The following is a 23,035-nucleotide window of genomic DNA, read 5'->3' on the forward strand; positions in this document are numbered from 1 at the left end:
CAAAACATCAAATTATTGTGAAATGCAGGGGGCATGCCCCCCTGAAACCCCCTAGATTCTTTTTACGATCCCTTCTTTTTAGGTCAGGGGGGCTGAAACCCCCCATGTTGTTAAAATCATGTGAAATATTACTATTTTCAATCGTCAATAACTCAATAACTAGATCTATTGATTTGCGGCAAAAATGAATGCCATATTTGTGTTCAGCATGCAAAATCTTCTAGAAAATATATTTATACATAAGTATTGAACGTGTTCATGATTTTAAAAAATAGCCTTCTTATCTACCATGTATTTTTTTACTTTTTAAATTCCTCCCGTCTCACACTTCTTTGTCCATATTCTACAAAATATTGATGCACTTCTTTGTCCATATTCTACAAAATATTGATGCTCTGAATACGAATATCAACTTCATTTCCGTAGCAAATTAATTGTTTTTGAAATATTTGATGGCCGTCTTTATTCGGACTGAGTCCGAATAAAAAAATTTCATATTCGATCGAGTCCGAATATGAAAAAATGTTATTCGGACTTAGGTCCGGAAAAAAGGAAGTGTCTATAGATCTAACGTTTAGTGCTTCCAATTTTCCGCCATTTTTTAGTTTCCCCCACACCTTTTCTGCCGATCCGATGCCCGCCGCCTCATTGATACGCCCCACCCCCCATGTTTCTTACTTTCTTTGTTGTAGAAAAAGGTAAAATTGAAGATTAGCAGACCACCTGGCACCTGCATATTATGAGCTGTGTAAAAAAAAAAGTCCGATTTGTTCAAATACTCAAGCCTGTGTCATCTCAATTGTTTACCAAGAAAAAGTTGTGTTGCTGTGTTGAGCTGAGCATACACAGCAACTTTTGATTCCATAGACCAGCGCACAATTCATTATGTAGATCTACGTCAAGACTAGCTTATTATTGTAATAATGATCAGTTGCCGGGGGGAAAAAGACTGACGCGTATGCGACGTTCAACGCCCGGACCGATAGTGACCCCCTCCCTGACATGCACACAGCCACACATGTGCAGGCCGCCCATCCGACCCCGACGCACGTTAACGAGCCATCTTTAATTGCTTCTGATGACATCTTGACAAATAAACATTTATTAGAAGCGCTATAACTTTTCAGGCCGGCCTCAAATTCATCAGAAGATAAAAACTCGGCTCCTGCACAAAACGCCATTTTGCCTGAAGTGGTCCCGGTCTCTACCCAGCCTGAGGCGAGTCACGAGTGAGGCAGGACAGGAAGCCGGAGTCACGAGTCACAGGAAGTCGGAAGTGATGTCATGCTGGACAAGAATGAGAGTCCGAATAACATTTTTTCATATTCGGACTCGAGTCTGAATAGTCACTTCGATAGTTCATTATTTGATTGTTCTTTTAATCGAGATAGACATGCTTTGGACCAATAGGGGGTTCCAGGGGGGGAGGCCCCCTGGGGTAAAAGAAAATCTGAGTGGGTTACAGGGGGGCATACCCAAGAGTGAAAGTAGCTCTAGTCTAGATCTAAGAATTTACTGTTTTTCTTTTCTTTGTGTTTGCTGGGTTTTTTAAAAACATTTTCTGTTCCTACAGGCCTATCCTTCATAAACTTTTAACGTTATCTTTCATTATATTTGTTCTGTTCCTATGTCTGGATGAAAATAGTCTCTGTGTGTGTGTGTGTGTGTGTGCATTAATGTATATTGCATGAGAAAAAAGGAAGTTGTAAGAAAGGTTTTTGAAAAATGGGTATTCCAATGTAAAGCGCATTGAGCTACTTTTTAGGAAATGCGCTGTATAAATGTTATATATTATTATTAGTGTAGTGTAGCCTAGATAATCTAATCTAGTGTTTAGCCTAGAGATATGAAGTAGTGTTTAGTTTACATGAAGCTGCAGCGAACACCAAGCACACTTATCTCTGTGATTGGCCCAATTGTGACATATTTCCGCAAAAGCTATATCTGTCATCGTCCAGGGCTTCCCTCGCCAGTTAACTAGATCTCTCCGTGGGCTACAGCTATGACATGAGATCTCTAGGTTTCATCGCTGACTGCTTGGGGTGTGTGTGTGTGTTTATGTGTGTTCCTGCGCTTGTGTGTATGTGTGTGCACACGCTTGTGGGTGTGTGTGTGTGTTGGGGGGGGTGTGTACAAATTTGAGGGGAAGGTAAATTTATGGAACGAGAATAGCTGAAATTGTTTATAAAAGATAACAAGTGTAAATTAATAGAGATAAAAAACAAACACAGCGAGATCTAGTCAACAGTTACTGGTGAGGGAAATCCAAGAGTCTTGGGGGAAACCCTGGAAGACGACAAAAATAGATGACGGAATACGTCATCTACATTTGGGCCAATCACAGAGGTGTGCTAGGTGCTCGCTGTAGCTTCATGTGTTTTTTGCTCCAGATCACACACATGACATCTAAAACTGTTGCAAATCAATATTTTGAAGAAAATTTCAAACCTAGTCAGTCGATATATATATTCGTGTTCAGCACATCAATATGTAGTAGACATTGAACGTCTAGCTGCTAGTCACAATATGGGAGGGAAAGTAAAAGAATACCTATTTTTAATTGGTCAGACAGCCGTCTTAATTGAGATGCAAGTGCTGGTCATGCCAATGGATTTAGTAAGACTGACGCATGCCATTATCACATTCTCTTATACCCTTGGAAGGTGTCGAGTTTTGATTCGATTTTTGCAGTTCGTTTGAAATTTTCTTAAAAATAATTGATTTGCTCCAGTTTTAGATGTGTGATCTGCAGTGAAAAATACTGGAGTTTGACCCCCAAAGCAGTGCATCTGTGTGCGGGAGTGAAAGCAAAAATTTACCTTAACAGAAACGAATGAATGTATCCTTTTTTTTCTCACCTAGCTCCACCCTTTAATGTAAAGTACGAGGTCTGTCTCAGAATAAAGTTTCCTTGTCATGCTGTCCTCACATATAATTATAAATCACCTTGTATTTGATATCAACAGAAAGTTTAAATTCAAATACCTATTCAGCATAGGAACCATCAAGTTCAAGGCATCCCTCCTTCGATGTACCCTACGGTCAAAGATATTGGTCGGTGATCGTTTGTCTAAGGTCCCGAGTGCTTTTCTCATAGCCTCTTGAATCGGATACTCGTCCTGAATTCGCCAACCTCGCAGCATTTCTTTTACCTTGGGGGAGAGGTGGAAGTTGCATGGACCAGAGCGAGATCAGGCGAATAGGGCGGATGTTCCTATAATTCCAACGAGTAGCCCTCCAGAAGCTCGTTCACAACTCTGGACTTGTGAACAGGTGCGTTGTCAGGATGCAAGATGATGCCTTCTTCATCAAGCAAAGCGAGTCTTTTTTCCGGATTGCAGGTCTCAGCTTGTCTTTGAAAACGAACCTATAATAGTCACCATTGACAGTTAAGCCAGGTGTGACTAGCCAGCTCAGTATGATGCAACTCATGTCGAAAAAAACAATGTGCATCACCTTTCTCTCCCTGTGTTTTCTGTGTGTGCTTCATCTTTCTTGTCCGACCTTCCTGATCCATTTCCTTACTGTTTGAATTGATGGGGCATTATTCCCTACTACTTTGTATAGATCACCATGGGTTTCAGCTGCAGACTTGCCGAAAAGAGTTGAAAACTTGATCACAACTTGGACATCGTAGCATGAGAAGGTTGCACCAATGTATTGCTCAGCCATTTTCCTCGAATTTGCCTTGGACAAAGTGCTTTAGAACACCCCACTTGACATTTCACCGCTCTATGACCCGTTCACCAATGCACTTGCAGTTTGGCGTTGAGATTTCTTAGACACGATGTCATGATGTCACAAAATTTAGTGGCTGTTGGTTTTGTACTTTTGATTTTATGGATGAGGGAAACGTTATTCTGAGACAGACCGCGTACAATAAACCAATGCCACCCCTTCCCTGTATGTAACAATGATTGGGGGAACTTTTTCCTCGACTGTCTGTATGACCAGGATGACAGACAGTGGTCTAATTTCACACCTCTGATTACCCAGTTTCTGTACAGATGTGTCTCTCAAGCACTTTGAAGATAAGCATCAGAGAAATTTTACACCCACACTATCATGACTATCTACGTTGCTCAGAGCTCACATCGGTGAGGTAATAGCTACCCCCCAAACCTCCCACCTCCTTTCCTCACCAGGTGGTGTGGCTTAAAGGTTAGAGCTGGTAGAACCAAACTTTGGAGTTTTGTTTCAAATCATGGTTGAGAGGACAATGCATTTTCCGTTTTGACAGGTCATAATTCCCTCCACAGGTTGTAAAGGTTTCCGTCTTTAAGAAAGATGTAGAAGAATTTGTGGGAAGGTGGAGGGGGGGGGGGGGGTTCCGTCATAACAGGTCTCCCTGCCCTGTCTTAGATAGGTTTCCATTATGGCAGGTTCGACGGTATAATATATTTCACTGTAACATCCATTTCCTAGAAGGAGAAAAATAAAACCAAAAATATGTGTCACGACATGGTGGAATCAGGCGCTCATCAGTTTTTGGGCATGGGGTTATTAGTATCATCTTAAAGCCTGTTCATTTGCCCTCCTTGTAGTGAAAAAAATATCAATCATGTAGAATAGAAGTCGAAAGTATTTGCGATTGAAGGAGGTCAGGGTCGCCTGGTCTCAGAAGTAAAATTAGTGAGAAAATGGCTGCCAAAATGTGGTAACTTCTATAGCATGAGAGCCCTTGCCTTGGAAACTGAAATTTTACAACTTTTTTGTGCATTTAATCAATGTTTTTCCACAAAATTCACCCAAAAATACGTTTTTAAATGGACATTAAAGGTGTTGAGCCCCCCCCTTCTAAAAAAAAAAAAAAAAAAATTAGAACAAAATTGCTCATTGGCATTTTTTTGATAAGCGCCACGATGCTACACTAACAGGTTTTTTGTCTGTTCAGTATTTTACCTTTACAGCTGTACTCTGCATTATCGTAAAGACTAGATGCTAAGTGGTCATGGCAGATTCAAGACTTATTGTATTTCAAAAGGGCAAATTTGAATATTAATACCTTTCTTTGACTCCAATTATGCAATGACTGTGCATTGTTGTACATTTTCAGAAAAACCTTGATGGAAGACATTAAAGGGTTACAAAATACTTTTTATTTTCCTCATGCCATCTTGGTATCCTCCGAATCCTAAGCCCAGCAAGTACAAGAATATTGTCGGAGAAGATGTGTACTGCTACAGTAGTTATTTTGCTTATGTTTTTGTTCAACACCGTTTTATGAGTCTTAGAGTCAACTAGTTCAGTTAAGTATCTGGTGTTTCTGGAATTCTGATGCATAGTTCAAAGCAACATCTTTCTTTCCTCTTATAGGTTGTGTACAATGTGGGCCTTTGCATTGCATTGTGGGATATTGAAAAAGTTGAAGACAGCTATATCTTTCCCGGTGATGGAGCTACTCATACCAATGGTAAGAAAAGGGTTACTATTGATACTGATGTTCTTTGAATCTCAATGAACTCAGCAGTTTTGTTGTGAGCTAAATATTTATGTTATCATGTACTTGAATTTTTTTCTGAATAAATGAATTTTAAAGTTCTATGAATAATGTCATTGTTAGTTTTATGTTTCTACACTGAAGTGCTCTTCTTATTGCCCTGTCAGGAAAATACAGTAGAAACCTGATATAACAGGGATGGTGGGAGTAGAGAAAATGTCCTGTTATATCCGATCCCTGTTAAATCAGAAATGCAAGGAAAGTAAGCATTTGTGGACTAATCCAGCTGTACTTTTTCATGGGTAGTTTCCCTTGCCCCAAATACCCACGAACAAGGGTTTTGGCACCAACTTTCTCCTTGCCTCCTTAAACCACATCAGACGAGCTTGGTCCACAGCATCTGCATCGGGCAGTCTCATGTTCTTTCGATCCAGAGCAAACTTTCCATTGGAGTATGCTGCCACTATCTTCTTTCTATCCTTGATAATGGAGGGAATCGACCCTTGTGGAATGTCAAACTGACGACAAATCTCTGCCAGTGGAGCTTGCTAGATCGAGGTCTGCAGCACACCGCAGCCCTCTCTCGCTTCACACGCTGCGAGTGCTCACAGTGGCATGGCTTGCGTTGGCTTGCTCCATCACTGCGTTACTCTCTCTCTCTCTCTCTCTCTCTCTTACTTTTTACATATTGTTAACGAGCCTTGGTCCCTGCTATAACCGGTTGGGATCCAATGAGGCCCTGTTATTGCCGATAACTTTTAATAGAGACAAAGAGTAGGAAAAAACGGGGATTTAAAAAATCCCTGTTATTACCGGATCCCTGTTATTACCGGGCCTGTTATATATGGTTTCCACTGTATGGTGTAACATGTTTTTCATTTTCAAGTCCTTTGAATCTTTGCTTATTATTTTTTAACTCCCAAGTTATATTCCTTTTGTCTATTGTTAAATAGAGTTCACTTTTTCATTTCAGTTTTACATTATGTCACTGCACCATCTTGAAATATTGCTGATATTTAGTACCTTTTTATTATTAGATTTAAACTGTTGGCGTTTCTTGGCAGGTTCTGCCTGTAGAGCTGAAACTGATGCAAATATTGAACTTTTCAGGGTAATTTTAAAAAGGATTTTAAAAATATGGTTTTGTGTTTGCGTGGTCATGATATGATATATTATATCTAGCTTCTGCGTTTGTTGCCGTTTTTTTGTCCAAAAGTTGCCACAAAAAATAGCAAAAATTGCCATGAAAGTTGCCATCAATTTTCAAGCTTTCAACTCTCTGTGACGACGTATCTATAGCAATAATTATGTTGATAGAGGTAATTTAGTCTAAAGCACTAGAATTTCTTGTGCTTTATTCTAAGCATCCAGAATATCATTTTAGCCACACAGTGTGAAAATGTGAAAAAATAAAAGTTTCACAATAGAATGAAATCAAAATTAGAACAGCACATAAACAACCACAAAAATTTAACGAATAAGGGCGTATGTCCACCTATCCGAAGATTGGATGTTTTAAGCCTAAAATGTGCGTAATTCAAGAAAAAAGTACAGGATATTACGTGTAAATTATGGAATCACACCAAGGGGCCTGCCAGTATCAGTTTTTGGATTTGGTGGAGACACGCTCTAAAATAACACATTTACGTGTGAAAAAAAGGTTGGAACAACATCAAATTAAATGACATTACGCTATATAAACACAAAAAATAGAAAAGCAACACATCTGAACAGTAACAAGAAAAAAAATTAACACAACAAAGAGGGAATAATAAAAGAGAAACAGCAATATAAATAGTATTTAATGCACTTATATTCTTCACATGAAAGTAACAAATCATGTGGTGTCAACAAGTGAGAAAGAGACGAAGTGAAACTGAAGTGAATTATAAACTTTCTTTGTAAAAGTAAAGAAGTTCGGTTTCTTTTTAAAAAAATTTTATATTAAATTTATTCCTTTTTTCCCCCTATTTTTTATTCTCTGGCGGTAAAAAAAAAAATTGTTTTTGTGTTTTGTTTTGTTATGTTTTTTTGGTTAAAAAATGCAAAAATCGCGGCCCCGAAAAACGCAGATGCTAGAAATATGGTGTTTGTGTGTAGCCAAACCCCAAACCTATGTAAATCGGCCACCCATTGTGGCCATCTTAGGCAGTACTGGTCTAACTGAAGAAAGCAAATCATTCTCTTCTGAGGTCCAAACCGGGGCTGATCTCTTAAGACTGCGTAAGGCTAATTCAAAATGGTTTTGTTTTCATTTGAAAAAAGGGTGTGTGTGGTGTAAGAAGGGTTTTTTGTGTTGTTTTGTTGGTTTATTTTGTTGATAAGCTTTCTTTTTGTTGTTGAGTTTGTGCAAGGGTAAAATAAACTAAATACAATGTAAGTAAGATGATGAAGACAGAGTGCCATGGTAAAACAAACACGCAGGTCGCCACCACTCGGAGAATGAGCGACGCTTCTGTTGCAAGTTCACGTCAACGCCAGTTGTTACTTTGTTACTGATTAGGTAAAAAAAACCAGTTTCCAGTCACCTCACACATGATTTGTGCATGAGTTGTGGGCGGGGCTTTTAGGTTATGACGGATCATGCTTCCCTCACCAGCAGTTTAAAATGTATTGTTAGGCCTATCCATTGGTCGACTTGGGTAAATATTCACTTCAGGGACTAATGATAATTACAGGTGAATGAATTATGGCGCCCATCCACAGCATGAGGGGCCACTTCAAAATTTATGACAAAGCGTCGTCGGGTAATGAGTGACCACGCCTGGCCGTCTTAGGCAGGTATATTTGACAGTGGATTGATGAAATAAAGTGGCCGCGGCCACGTTGGACAGGTGACCGTTTTACACAGTTAAATTATATATGGAAAAAAATGCTAGAGGGTTAATGGAAAGTGGCCGGTTGTACAGGTGGCCATATTGTACAGGTGGCCGTCATCGTAGGCTTGACCGTAGTTTATAATTTGTATAAATAAATGTATTGAGAGAATGAATGAAACAAACATGCAGAAAATTCTTTATACTCCAACAAGTGCTAATTTTATGATTGTACTTTTATATTTCAGTTCACTTTCGTTACGTAGTTTTCAGACCTTTCGTGGATGAAATTCTTGTTGGCAGAATCAAAAGCTGTAGCAAAGATGGTCTGCATGGTGAGTCTTTTAACTAATGACACTTTTTACACGGTGGATAGACGTTGAACTTGCTGTTGTGACGTTCAGTTTAATTCGCTGCTTTGCCTCACAAAGGGGAATTTTATTTTCTTCTTTCACAGCGTCACTTTTCGCCCGATTCTGTTACTTTTAGTTAGCGTGACTCAGCAGCCCGCTGGAGCTCCCCGCTCGGGGTCACGGGGTAATGAGCCCTGAAGTAACTTTGCCAGTGTCGGTTAAGAGGTTCACATTTTTGTCTATGTTTAAAACGAATAAACTTCTTCCCCATCCCACACAGCAAATAATTACACTGCTGGATTAAAAGCTCAATGTCTTGAGATTTATTTTGCATTAGAATGGTTAATTTTTGTGCTTTAGTTTTTGTTCTAGACAAGTGTATGTAGAGTACCTTATTTGTCCTATTTTAGTTAGAAACTTATGAATATATGATTGTTTATTTAAAAACGGCACGACAGATCTTTCCAAAATCTGTGTTAAACTGACTACGAATATCATGTCTTTTACCATTAGAAATCTTAAGTCTACGCAAGTAGTAACAGTCTAGTTATAAGAGAAGAAAGATGCACAACTGCATTTTTAAACTAAAGACACTCGCCATTGGCTCTTGTTTTACCATTGAATGAGAGAAAGTTACTCTGCGTTTGTTCATGAATTATGCTGTGTCTGTGGCAGCCTGTGTACAACTTAGAAATATATTATGAGATTAAAAACCCCCCACAAAACTGTGAAATTACATGGGTAGAGATAAACTTCTTGTATGGAATAAAGATAATGACAGCTAACACATTCATTCTTAGTTTTTGTGTCAGAAATATGCTCTAACACTTGTGAATGTAAAGAAATGAGAACATTGTCAGTTATTGCAAATGGTCATAGAAACCAAAACAAAAACTGGAAAAGTCTGGTGCTGATTCAGTGTCACTGGAAAGCTAGAAATAATTCTTATAACCCAATTATGAGAAGTTATCCCTGTTATTCAGTCAACTTACAAAACATAGACTTTGCGTTTTAAGGGAAAAGAAATGAATTTCTGGAGTGTAAAAGATATTGTTCGTGTATTACATTTTTGATGTATTCTGGCACTAAAATTGGTTTGTACTTTTTCATAGAGAGACTTCAGGGTAATGTTTATAAACTTTCGAGAAAATATGCGAATATTCACGATTTTGTTTAACACATGAAGTATTGACAAAGTTGTGTTTGGAGGAATTACTTCACAGCGAATTGTGTGCCAGGTGGATAAAGTTGCAAAATTTCAACTTTGAATTATATGCGCAGATACCATCTTTTTTGAGATATTGTACCAATTTTATGTCGTTCATGTTCCAAAAGTTTGACAGTTTTTGTCACGCCGTTTAAATTCTTTTTCTTTTTTTTCACTGGACTTTTCCAAAAATTTTTACAATTTATCGTTGCCAACTTCAGCGTGTCTAATAAAATAACTAGACAAGTTACACTGTTCGTTCTTTTTAGAGTTTCAAGAGCAGAAATGCGGGCTTTTGGTGCATTAAATGATAATTACCATAAATACAAGGATACACCTAAAACTGTACATTGAAAAGTACCAAAAATTAAGTCCGCCCAAACAGAGCAGCGACAGGGAGCTGACCCATGTGACCCTGACGTGATGAGGCGTTCGGCAGGGAACCCGCTGTTGCAACTAAAATTCCACTGCCGGTGCACCGTCTGTAAACTATAACTTTAATTTAAAAATCTTGTTTTGTTTAAAGTGAAAGGTTTGTCTGTTTATCTATGGTCGCAGTCGTTTTTTTTCATAGCCTGTTTTTAATAAGAGCTACTCCTTTTCTGTCATAATCCTTTTATACAGTAAGTTGTCCCTTGGTATAGACTTGACACTATTAAGTTTTGAATAATGCTGCAGTTCAAGCAGTCAGTCGAACATGTAAAATTCCATAGATGTTTTGTGCCAAATGATAAAAAAGGATGAAAGTTATAATTTTTTGTTCTTTGTGCATATTGTGAACAATTTGAGGTACCATGACCGAATATTTGTTCAAAGTGTACTTAAAATTTTGTTGAGGATGTATTGCATATGGAATTATCATGTCTTGTAGTCCTTTTTATATTATCTCAAGAAGTTATGGTACTTTCTTCAATTTAGTTACATATTTTGTGTGTTTTTTTTCAGTATTGTCTATATAAAATAATATATTTTTTCTTTTGATTTTTACCGCAGTATAAAAAGAAATGAAATTTATTAATGCTCTTGTACACTTTTAAAAAGATTGTTCTCCCATCTTTTAACATGATTTTGAACATAATGGTTTCATATTGACTTTTGAATAACTCATTGAATTTCCTATTTCAGTATCTGTGGGTTTCTTCGATGATATTGTCATTCCCTCGGACTCATTGCAGCATCCATCAAAGTTGTATCCTTTTGTTCTTGATTACAACTTGAATTACCTTCTTAAAACACTCCCATTGTTTTACAAGTTTGTCAACTGGTCGTATATTTATACAGTCAGACTTGTGTAAAACGGCCACCCATTGTCAAGGAGAAAAGTGGCAATATAACACAGGTGGCTGTCTTAGGTAGGACTTGTCAAACAGAAGAAAGCAAATCATTCTCTTCTGAGGTCCAAACCGGGGCTGATCCCAGACTTAAGATTGCCGTAAGGCTAATTTAAAACAGTTTTGTTTTCTTTTGAAAAAGGGATGTGGTGTAAGAAGGTTTTTTTTGTGTTGTTTTGTTGGTAAGCTTCTTTATGTTGCTGATTTTGTGCAAGGGTAAAATACACTAAATATAATGTAAGTAAGATGATGAAGACCAAGTGCCATGGTAAAACAAACACATGGGTCGCCACCCCTCGAAGAACGAACGGGGCTTCTGCCGTAAGTTCACGTCAATGTCCATTGTTACTTTGTTACAGATTAGGTAAAGAAAACAGTAACCAGTCACCTCACACACGATTTGTGCATGAGTTGTGGGCGGGGCTTATAGGTTATGACGGATCACGCTTCCCTCACCAGCAGTTGAAAATTTATGTTAGGCCTACCCATTATTCAACGTGGGTAAACATTCACTGGAGGGACTAACAATAATGACATGTGAATGAATTATGACGACCCGTCCACAGCATGAGGGGCCGATTCAAAATTTATGACAAAGCGTCGGGCGATGAGTGACAACGCCAGGTAAATTTGACAGTGGGTTGATAAAATAAGGTGGCCTTGGCTCCATTGGACAGGTGACTATTTTACACAGTAAAATTATATAGGAAAAATGCAAGGGGGGGAATGGAAAGTGGCCGTTTGTACAGGTGGCTGTAATGGCAGGTTTGACTTTTATTGTTGCTGTCACAAGAAAAATGAGCATCTTAATTTTTTTTTCCCCTGACCATGTTGTGTGAGGCAGTATCAAATGGCATCTCTTGTTTTTCTTGCAACAACAGCAATATACATTAAAATATACAATAAAATATATGTATGTGTATTCCGATTACTTTAATATCGTTGTTGCGCTGACTTTATTTTTAAAATTTGTTTGTTTATTTATTCTTTTGTTTTTGAAAAAATTAGTCACTGTCATCTATGGCTCATCTATGGATATGGATCTGTCTGACTCAGAAAAGCCACTAGATTTCTTCCGACTTTTTTTGAAACTTTCAGCCACTTTTATGACTGGAATTAATCCTGGCACATTTTACCCTTGAATTGTTTTGTTGTTTTTTCAAATGTTCATTTGAAGAACCCGATATTTTTACTTAGTATCAGCTTGGGACTGAATCAAAAGGTATCATTAGGTTTCTTTTTTGATTGTATGAGGAAGTTTAGATCTTTCAACATATTTGTTCATATCAGTTGCCATGATTATTATTACCAAATATCATGAACTATCGTGAGACTAAGGCACTCGGTTATCCAGTAGTGTGGCTCTTTGGCACCATCCCCTGTTTAACCAAGGGAAATAACTCAGGCAAGTCAACTACTTCAAACAGCTGGGCCAATCAGTTGACCAGGGTTATTTCCCTTACTAAGTATGTAATATCTTTGGGATTGCACACCACTTATTTAATTCCTTACAACATCTGTATTGGTGAATTTCTGTACCGAGTCTGCGCTGATTGTAGTTAAATACTATAGAAGTTGTTGTGGATGAAGTTAAGTTTGGTTAGTTTTTCACCAAGTTTGCTGTTGTTAGCTAGTGACATTCATCCTCTCTGTTGCTCACTGTTTTTGGATGTGATTTTGTAATTCCTCAACTTTGCTGATGAATGTGATGTTGCAAAGCATGTCCCGTTTATCATATTCAGATAGCAGTATTAATATTAATACTTTTTATCACCATCACCCAAAATGAAAGAGCTAATTTCAAAGTACTGGGTCAAAATTGAGGACTCCCCCCTCCCCTCCAACCCCACATCCCCCCTGCTGCATAGGAGGTGATATTGAGTACTTATTGTACTCCCTTGTTATACATGTATGCAATCCAAGGCTGGAGAGCTGTTTTCCTGAACTTTTTTGTAGCAACGAACAGGAACAGTTGTGGTCGTGGGAGTATGAGGCTCCGGATGAGGGCTCTGTAGATTTGCCCATGGACATTGGAGGGGACATCAGGTAAGTACTGGGTGACATGCATCATGTGTGAGGTGTGGATGTGTCCATAGAGTTTTGTTTCTCAAATGAACACAAGGATAGGTTTAAAAATTCATGACAAAGGATTTTTTTTTTCTCAATTTTCCTCAAGACTCCTTTTTTGTGGATGGCCTTTTTAATGGTATGGTGTGGGTTTTAAGCCTCTTTTAATGTGTAATGGTTTTAAAGAGAAAAGACCTCTGAATATATTATTTTTCGGATAGGAGCGATTGTTTCATCCAGTCTTCAGTGGTCAGAATGTATTAGTAACTTACGTGTATAATGAGTGTTAAAAATTCTGTAGAGTATCAAATCTATAATTTCATCTTTTTATGATAGATTTCTGACAATTGCTGTAACTTTTGAAAAGTCTCTCTGTGCTCAGAAAGACTGAAAGTGAAAAATCATCTAACACCTTAGTCATCACCTTTTCGAGACTAAAATTTCACAAGAGTGATACCTGTTTCTTCAGATTTGTCAGACTGAAATATTTAACTTGGGATCTTGACATAACTGATACACATTTTTAGAAGTAAACTCAATTGCTGTGACTTTCTGTGTTTAGACAGATATTTGAAATGAAGAAAGGCTTAGCATGTAATGTATGTGTACCATGATTACCAGTGTCTTTGAACTTGAATCTTTCCTATGTAACACTGCAGAATCTGCATTTTGTATTGATTGTGAGCCACTGGACAAACAGTTGGATTACAAAATGAGTATGCTGATTTTATTCGAAGAACATGGCAGTAAAAATGTGTTCATTTGGTTAAAAGAAACAGTGAAGATGTCGCCAACTTTTCATTTCCTTTCCATAGAACTTGATAGAATGGGGACAGGCTACTTACTGCCCTTGTAGAGTAGGTACCGCAAATAAAAAATTTCAGTATTTGGAAGTAGATTTTCTTGATTGGATCAGAAAGAGTTATGGAACTGATGAAATTCAATGTTTAAATCATAAGATTTGGACAATAAATAAAAAGGTAATCAAGGTTCAAATGCATTCAAAACGAGCTTAAAGCATGACTTTGATGAACAGCCACACAATTGTATTATACACATGCTCATTTATTATGTCTTCATGTAGTCAGTGACAATGTTGAGGTATACAAACACTAAAGGAATCCTCAGGTGTATAATTCCGATTCAGTTAAGCCACAAAAGTGTATGAAAATGGCTTTTTGATTAAATATTTTTGCTTGCTACACCACAAAAGGTCAATTTCAGCGTGTTGATTAAAAATGTATTATTCTGTAAAGTTAAAACTTTGTTTAGTTTTTTATAACAATGCAGGGTATTAGCTTAATGCTTTTTGCAAGCATAGGACAAAAAAATGTACAAATTAAAAAATGTTATTGTGAAAATGTTCATATGACCTATTTTACACTTGGCAGAAAGTAAGTGCAAAAACACACCTTTGTTCATAAATTAATAATCATTTCGGATATGAAAGTGATATTTCATATAAATGCGATTTTTGGCATTTCTAGTTTTCACCTGGTTATTGACACAGCTTATTCTGTCACTTATGTACTATCAAAGGAAAGAGGGGGAATCACCTCTTTTTCATGGTAAAAAATTATGTTCACATCTGTTTCTCCTGGCCAAGCGTTTAAGTTTCCCTTCCCCCCAAAATCCTTTCCCCTATTTAGGCCGCTTTACAGTGATGATTCACCCATGGACCCTGTTGTTTTCCCAACAAATTATCAATTGCCCCCCCCTGTAAAAAAAGAATACCAAATTTCGAAAGAAGAAGAAATAAATTATGTACATTTCCTTTTATTTGTCAACACTATTTGGGAGAAAAATGCCACGAATTTGAGACAAAATCAACTCTTCGCCCTGTTTCTGTGAACTTTTCCAGTGTGCAAACTCAGACTTGGATTGTTGCAGTAGCTAGATACAATTGTGTTGTTGGAGACTTGTTTTCGTACTGTCAAAATTGTCCAAGATGATGTGGAAGAGAACAGTGGTTGTCATAGACAAGTGGAAGTCTTGGACAGTGTCATTATAATACGTACATGTATTTAAAAAATGCAATGGGGAAGTGGGAAGTGGTTGTTTGTTCAGGTGCTTGTCTTGGACAAGTGGCTGTGAGAGCAGGTTTGACTGTATTTGTTTCTGGGTTACTTTCATTGTCAATTGTGGCATGATGGTTACACTTTTCATCGTTGTATTCAGAAGACATATTTGTTGAGAAGCAAATTTATAAAAAATCTTCATCTATTTGCATGGATGCTGTATCCCACTCACCTGAGATTGACCTCGGCAGCCAGACTGCCTTTTAAATTATCTAAATTGTGCTGATTCAGGTATGAAAGTGTGCGACATTTTTTTATTTCAATTATATTCAAGACTTCTCCTGAGGATAGTCCTTGGCATAAATCCCGTTTATGATCCCTTGCCCACCTCTCATTGCCTTTTTGTTTTCTTCTTTCTTCCCCAGATTTCGTGTCGTTGACGAAACTTTTGTTGACACGACTCCCAGCTGCCCAGATGACACATTGTCGATGCCCCCACCTTCGTCTGGTCCGTCGTCTTCCACCAACCCTGTCCCAGTGTCTGATCCCACTGCCAAGAAAGCTCCATACACCCTCGTTGTAAGTTCAGTTTGGCAGTGAAAGTGATACATTCGTCACGTTTACATACTGGTATCTTATGATAGGCTGCAGAATGATGATATTCTGCAGGCTGCAGAATGATGATATTCTGCAATTTGTAATACCATGTTTTTATCTGTTTGTTGTGAAGTCCATATATACTCTGTCATTTGATTTTATCTCCACTTTTTGCCCCTATCCCTCACCCCTTTGCGCCCTCCTCTTGGCTCCCTACTCTTTCTGCAGCCTTTCTACTTCTACTCTTTGGCTCCTTCTTACTGCTGTCTTTCAGCCACAACCCTAATTTAGGGTAGGTAAGGTCTAACACCTAGCCTTCTCGGATAAGGGCGGAAAATCTCGGAGGTCCCTCGTGCAAGTGGTCCAGAATCGATTAAAGAAAGCTTCAGCCGCCACCAGAGCAAAATTCAAAATTTATTCCTGCCCAACTGAAAATTTTTAATGTGTCCCGCAGGCTCTTATGACCTTATGCAGTTGCGAGCGCCGTAAAACACTTACCAAAACAGAAACAAAGCATACTGGAAGAAGGAGTAAACTCTAAATTAAAATTTTGTGTGCAGTAGCTTTTTCTGATGCTTATTTCTCATACACTGTCAGTCAATTTCATGAAGCTTCTTTTACTTTTTTCCTGTTGGAATGCCGTTTTGAATGGAGTTATCTGTCTTCCCCAATGCAAGTCTCTGTTTGAGCTGGGATTTTACTACTTCTTTCACTTGTCTCAATTAGTGCTAGAGGTGCCGACAACAACAATGAATGCTTTAGGACCTCAACTGAAGAACAATCTCAGCATCACCGAAGATTGCTTATACCATATGCACTTCTTCCATAGTTTACTCTCAAAATCTTTTAACTGAACAAAAGGCCCAGTCTTGAGGTGGAGATCATTTTTTAAGAAGAGAATAATATTATACAGTAGACGAACAATTATAATCAGCTGGGTTTTTTTTAACTTCAAAATTTTATTTTATTTTAACCTGAACCTGAATATGTGACTTTGAACGTTTTTAAAATTGTAGTTCTCACTTGTATTCATGTACATTCAAGCTTCTTGTTCAGTCTGTCATCACTGACCCTCCAAACTTGATTGTTTCTTCAGGGCTCGATCAGTGAAATGGGTCTTGGCATGCTCTCCTGGTGGAAGCCTGGCTGATGACAGATATGCTGTGTTGTTGAGTCTCTAAATGCTGAATGCTGAGTGGATGTGGTCTGAGTAGCTGAATATTTGTGTGAAGAGGGATGAAGAGGAGTTAATGAACCCAGTGGTGGAACAAGTTGAGGTGCCAGAGTTAAGTGCAGATGAAAGGGAAAGAAAGTATGTGTGTGTGTGTGTGTGTATGAGTGGAGGGAGGGAGTGATAAAAAAAGAACATATTTTGAATGGATGTTTTTTATGCCTATTTTAGTGCACTTTAGGTTCATGTGCATTTCTCAGTATTGCCTTATAGCTGGTGGTTGAGAATAAAGTGGACAATTTGAAAATAAATGTTCTTTGTTTTTTATATCTTATGTATCGTTTGTGTTGTAATTTTTATATTCTGTCAAATTTCAGTGGAGAATGTCTAAATTATACAGCGCTCAGATTTCTAAAACAAAATTTTCCAGAGTTCAAAAACATCTTCATAAAACAATACTGCAGCAAATACAATATGCTTCTTCATTTTCTCCTGTTTATACAATAATATTATAAAGTATGTGAGGCAGCATAGTGAAATTAGGCGCTCGTCAAAATAACGAAATCAGAGAAACAGGCATTTTTCCGCACGTTGGGAAATTTTTATCAAATTATTATTTTTTTGGCTAAACCTATTTTATGTCTATATAAAGACACATTTCCATGTGAATTTTACTGAAAAACATTGATTAAAGGCTCAAAATGTGTCATTTTTCAGTTTTCAGAGACTATTTAGCTGTTGTAGTCTCCAAACTTTGGTGGCCATTTTTTCACTAATTTCACCACTGAAATCTGGCGATCTCACTTCCTTCAATCGCAAATATCTTGAGGTCTACACAAGATAAATAGATATAAATTTATTTCATTGGAAGCATGGCAAATATACCAGTTTTCAGATGATACCAGTACCAGTAGCTCCACATGCCCAAAAATTGACGAGCGCTTGATTCCACCGCGTCCATCGTGACACATATGCAGGCTACAGCGATGAATGCTCACTCACCTTTGTACATACAATCTCTCTGCTTTGAAAACTTATTTTAGTATTTTAGTAGAGGTTTTAGGGCGCTCGCAACTGCATATGGTCGTATGAGCGCCAAGGGGTGGATGTCAACAGAGAAGTCCTTACAGGGAATTGGGCTTACTCTGCTCACCTCTCTAGCTTCAACGGCACAAAGTCTTGTTTGTTTGTTTAGTATAGGGTTTTACTACGGCACTCGCAACTGCATAAGGTCATATGAGCACGTGAAACACAAGTTAGTGTTTCATTTTCAGTTCACTGCACGGCTGGGCATGGGTCATTCGATCTTAAAACGTTTAAAAATTTAAAATTTGGTGTGAATATATAATTTCAATGTAAAATAATCTTCACAAAATTTTTTTGATAATTGAATTCTGCTCTATAACTTCCCATAAATGATAAAGGCCAATGGCCTTCATAAAATCCAAAATTCTGCTAGGACTATCTAAAAAAAACAAAAACTGGTGTTTCTGTGATTTTCCTTCCATCCCGGGGTAGGAGATAAAGCAGTGGCTGTAGGTGTAATGCCACAAACAAAAACCCAACTCCATCACAGAGAGATTGTAAGAAAAATGAATGGGTATGTTGGTGTCTGTTGTATTATATTGAGAAGTTGTTTGAGGAGATAAAGAAGAGAAAGACGCTATTAAGAGCATAGATGTTGTGTGTTGCTGAAATACAAAAATTATAATATAATAATAATAATAATAATACTAATAGTAATAATAATACCAATTGGAAGCTAGATTTCCCCCCTCCTACCAGAGCAACCAAGTCCTCTCATCCGAGAGATGGGGGCAGGGGAAGGTATGGCAGATCCCAGAGGGTTAATGTTGTCAACAAGCAAGACACAAATGGTCTCTGCACCTTCTCCGCAGTCATAGGGCTCTCCGATAAGTGCATGCTTAATACATGTATGTAGCTGGGTATTCCCTACGTAAAGTCACATCCAGTACAGTGCTGATAATGAACCTCTGCTTTCCACCCCACCAATACCCGTCCCAACTCCAGGTCAAAGAAAGGTTGTCGATGGAGAGAGGAGAAAAGAAAAGTTAATAAATGTAATAAAGTAAAACAATAAATAGAAAGAGTAAGAAACATAGTAATAAAGTAATATGTCTCCTTTCGGGGTCACCCCTTGACCCGTTAGCTTCCTCTTTTTCTTTTCCTATTCGAAGAGTACTAATCCCCCCCACCACGAAGAGGTGGGTCTATTTTGGGGGGGGGGGGGGGGGGGGGATGCTGGGACTAGCGACGGAAAAAATGTCTTGCAATTTTTTGCATTTAAAGTATTTCCTTCGGATCTCTCCAAAGTCTAGACTTTAGACATTCGGCTAAAATGTATCTAATGGTAAAATCTGTGTCGCATCCGACACAGAACGGCTTCTCATCTCCCTGTAGGAGGCATTTGTGTGTCAGGGCCGTGTGTCCGATGCGCAATCGAGTAAAAATGACTTCGTCTCTTCTGGAGAGGTCCGAAGGATGTCGCGGTCCCAGTTTGGGTTTTATATTATAGAGTTTGTTATTCTTCTGTTTTTTTCAGTGGCTCTCCCACAGACTGGAGGTGTACTTTTTGACTTTATTTTTAAAGTCAGTCTGTGGGAGAGTGTTCGTCGTTGATCCAAACAGAAGGGATGAGGGTTTCTTCGCCAGGTCATCTACCTGCTCGTTTCCTCTGATACCCACGCTAGGTATCCATGCGAACATGATATTTTTTCCTGTTTCAGATAGGGTGTGAATTTTCTGTTGTAGCCTAACTATTTTTGGGTGTAGGAGTGTGTAGTTTGTGAGTGAGGAGATGCAAGACAGAGAGTCAGAAAGGATATGGAAAGATTTGTAAGGAGAATTTTCTACGGAGTCCAGTGCCATGTCAATGGCAGTGGCCTCCGCAGAGAAAATGGAGGCTTCTGGATGGAGTCTCCTCTGGTGTGTACTGTTGGAAGATAGGGCTGCGGCGCCCACATTATTGTCTTTTTTGGAGCCATCCGTGAAGATGAGCTCCGCACCGGGGTATTTATCTATTAGTTTTTGTATTCTGCTTTAGTTTAAACGTCTTGGTGTTTGTGCTTTCTTTGTTGTGTGTGGTCAGCTGTAAGCCTACTTTTGCCTTGGTAAGGTGCCACGGAGGGAGGTCGGGGAAAATAAATTGTTGGATGTCTTGTTTGGAGAAGTGTAAGTTTTTGAGGTCCTCAAGGATTCTGAGGCGAAGGGTTTGATGAGTTTTTCGTTGTTTTGGAATTTGTTTATGGTTTCTGGGTTTGTTTTAAAAATGCAGTTGTGCACTGGATTTTCAGGTGTTGAACTCTGCGTATTGTAGTGAGAGTTGTGTGCGTCTGAGTGACAATGATGGTGATATGTTTGCCTCGGCCTGGAGGCTCTCCACCGGGGAGGTGCGGAAAGCCCCCAGAGCGAGACGGAGTCCTTGGTTTTGTACTTGGTCTAGCATTTTCAGGATGTGTGGTTTTGCCGATCCGTAGACTTGACAACCGTAGTCAAGACTGGACCGGACAAGGGAGATGTACAAGTGGAGGTGTTTTGAGTCCCCGCCCCACTCCGGATGTGATAGAATTTTCAAAGCGTTTAACGCTTTCTGGCATCTCACACGAAGGTCTTTGATGTGTGGTGTGAATGTGAGTGTTTTGTCGAATATAACGCCGAGGAAACGAGCCTGGTCCTGGACGGGAATCCTTTCCCCGTATAGTGTCAAATCCTGTTACAGCTTCAATAATCAAGGCACCCCCGGAAATAACGAAATCAGAGAAACAGGCATTTTCCCGCCAGTTTGGACATTTTTATCAAATTTTTTTTTTTTGGCTTAAGCCTATTTTTTTCTTTCTCTGTTTTGTTTCTGTCTGTTGATCTTTGTTTCTAACCTACAAGAGTGTGACAAACATAAAAAAGAAGTAGAGAAAAATGACGACAGTAAGGATTAGGAAAGAAAAAGCAGCAGTTCTCTGTTGCAGTTCAGGTACAGTTATGAGCATGACGTTGATGAATCAGCCCATTTACAAATTACAATTCTTGTGTGTATAAGAACATACATGTATTATTTTTTAATGTCTCGCCTTTGGGAATGGCCTAAAGACACTTCAGACAATAGCATCGCCCTGGTGGGGGGGTTCGAATACATGTACTTACAATTTCTCTCTCTCTCTCTCTCTCTCTCTCTCTCTCTCTCTCTCTCTCTCTCTCTCTCTCATTCTCTCTCTCTCTCTCCCTCTCTCCCCCTCCCTCCCTTGTCTCTCTATGGTACTCTCATCCTCTCTCCCTCCTTTTAATTTACATGCACGTACCATATTTCTTTTAGTTTAGTAGAGGCCCATATTTCTTTGCAACAGAAGAAAATGAGTTGATTACCATAACATAATAATCACTCCTTAGTCTCACTTTTAATGTCTCAAGATGTCATTATTGCCTTGTTTGGTTTCCTCTCTCCCTTCTCAGAGAGCTTCGATAGCATTTTATTTTTAATGTTATGTGAATAATTAGACTAAGGTGCTCCTGATTTGAAAGTTATGGGTTCGATTCCTGGTCCTGCTTAGTCCATGTCCTTAAAATGCAACATGTCTGAACGGTGCACTCCTTGCCCCCACTCCATCTTACATATTGTCGACCAATCCACTTTTGAAGGGGTGGGGCATGGGTGGTCGGAGGGCAGCACTGACAGGTTCTATTTATTTCCCTCTCTGTCTTGTTTCTGTCGGTTGATCTTTGTTTCCCCCCTACAGTATATAATCAGTATAGTGTCAATGTGCTTCTCTTTAACTCAAACTCAAACGAATGTGTTTGTGTGGGGGGTTTTTTTTTTGGGGGGGGGGTGGATACAACCTTAGCTTCTCATCTTTGTTGATATGGTCTTGAGTCATCTGCTTCACTTTTTCGACACTAATACTTCTAATAGCGCCATTACACTCTCTCTTTGTGGAATGGGCCCACAACTGAGTTGACAGGGTACACAACCACAGTGTGGATGATATTGGTTCGATTCTCCAACTGGACGTCTCTCGAAATTGGATTGCTTTGAGTTTTCGAGGTCCCGCCTCTGAAATGACCCAACAGGGCTTTAAGAGCAAGCATTAAAACCATTCTGAATCTACAGCCTCTATAGACTTTTAAACTATAATTTAAAAGAACCTATTTTACTGTCTTTACTCACAGCCACACAACATAACAGAAATAAAGAAGAAAAACAAATCTCCCACCGCGCCACGTGCACGCACACACACACACACACACACACACACACACACACACACACACATACACACACGCACACTCATACACACACACACACACACATACCCTTTCCATTTTATCACTCACTTTTTAACGCTTGAGGTAGATTGACAAGGCAAACTAAAATATTTAAGAAACAGCGGTGCAGTGTGTTGAAGAAATGATTCCACTTGGAAAAGCAAACGAAATAGGAAGTACATGTACATTGTAAAGGGAGGAGGAAAGGATTGGGAATTTTTTTCTTTTGAAAAGGGGGAAAGGGGGGGGGGGGATCTCCCAACATGTGGCTGGGATGGATAAGGAATTTGACAATGGAGACAAAGGATAAAAGCTTTCTGCTCAGACGTTTGTCTCCTTCATTCGCCGGACGTCCCAAGTTGGGAGATTGGGGCGCTTTTTGTTCTCGTTTTTCTACACCGAAATTATTGAACGTGTCACCCAGTGCGAAATGCAGCGAGCCAAGCCTAGTTCTTGATGGGTTTAGATCCATTATCGCCCCCCGTTCTTCTCATTCCGTACAATTTCACCTGTCTGCTTGTTTGTTTTATGCTTCGACACCCTCGTAGCTCCCATTCTCCAATCTGTATCCCTTTTCTCTCTGTGTTCCTTGTTTCCTTCACTGCCTTTCTTTTCTCCTCTCCTACTCCCCTTTTTCAAACGTGTCTCCTTTTCTCGATCTATCGCATCCCCCTCTTTCCCCCTTTCTCCCTTTCTGCAGATATATAAATTTGTCTCTACTACTACCCCTCCTCTCTTTCTTTCTCTCTTTCTCTCTCTCT

At 38.9% G+C, this 23,035-nt stretch overlaps 1 protein-coding gene across 1 annotated transcript in view; it reads left to right on the forward strand.

The window, feature by feature from the left end:
- The window catches only part of LOC101862499 (DNA-directed RNA polymerase III subunit RPC8), an 18,741-nt gene extending 1,430 nt beyond the window's left edge, over positions 1 to 17,311 (forward strand). Inside the window, exons 2-7 of the mRNA XM_005097250.3 lie at positions 5,317 to 5,413; positions 8,505 to 8,591; positions 10,942 to 11,005; positions 13,104 to 13,193; positions 15,658 to 15,811; positions 16,926 to 17,311. Coding sequence (XP_005097307.1) covers positions 5,317 to 5,413; positions 8,505 to 8,591; positions 10,942 to 11,005; positions 13,104 to 13,193; positions 15,658 to 15,811; positions 16,926 to 16,979 — 546 coding nt within the window. The 3' untranslated portion in view covers positions 16,980 to 17,311. The remainder of the gene's footprint in view (positions 1 to 5,316; positions 5,414 to 8,504; positions 8,592 to 10,941; positions 11,006 to 13,103; positions 13,194 to 15,657; positions 15,812 to 16,925) is intronic.
- The last annotated feature ends 5,724 nt before the right edge of the window (positions 17,312 to 23,035 follow it).

The sequence above is a fragment of the Aplysia californica genome, unplaced genomic scaffold (assembly GCF_000002075.1).
Source record: "Aplysia californica isolate F4 #8 unplaced genomic scaffold, AplCal3.0 scaffold00150, whole genome shotgun sequence".
In the NCBI taxonomy this organism is placed as follows: Eukaryota; Metazoa; Mollusca; class Gastropoda; order Aplysiida; family Aplysiidae; genus Aplysia; species Aplysia californica.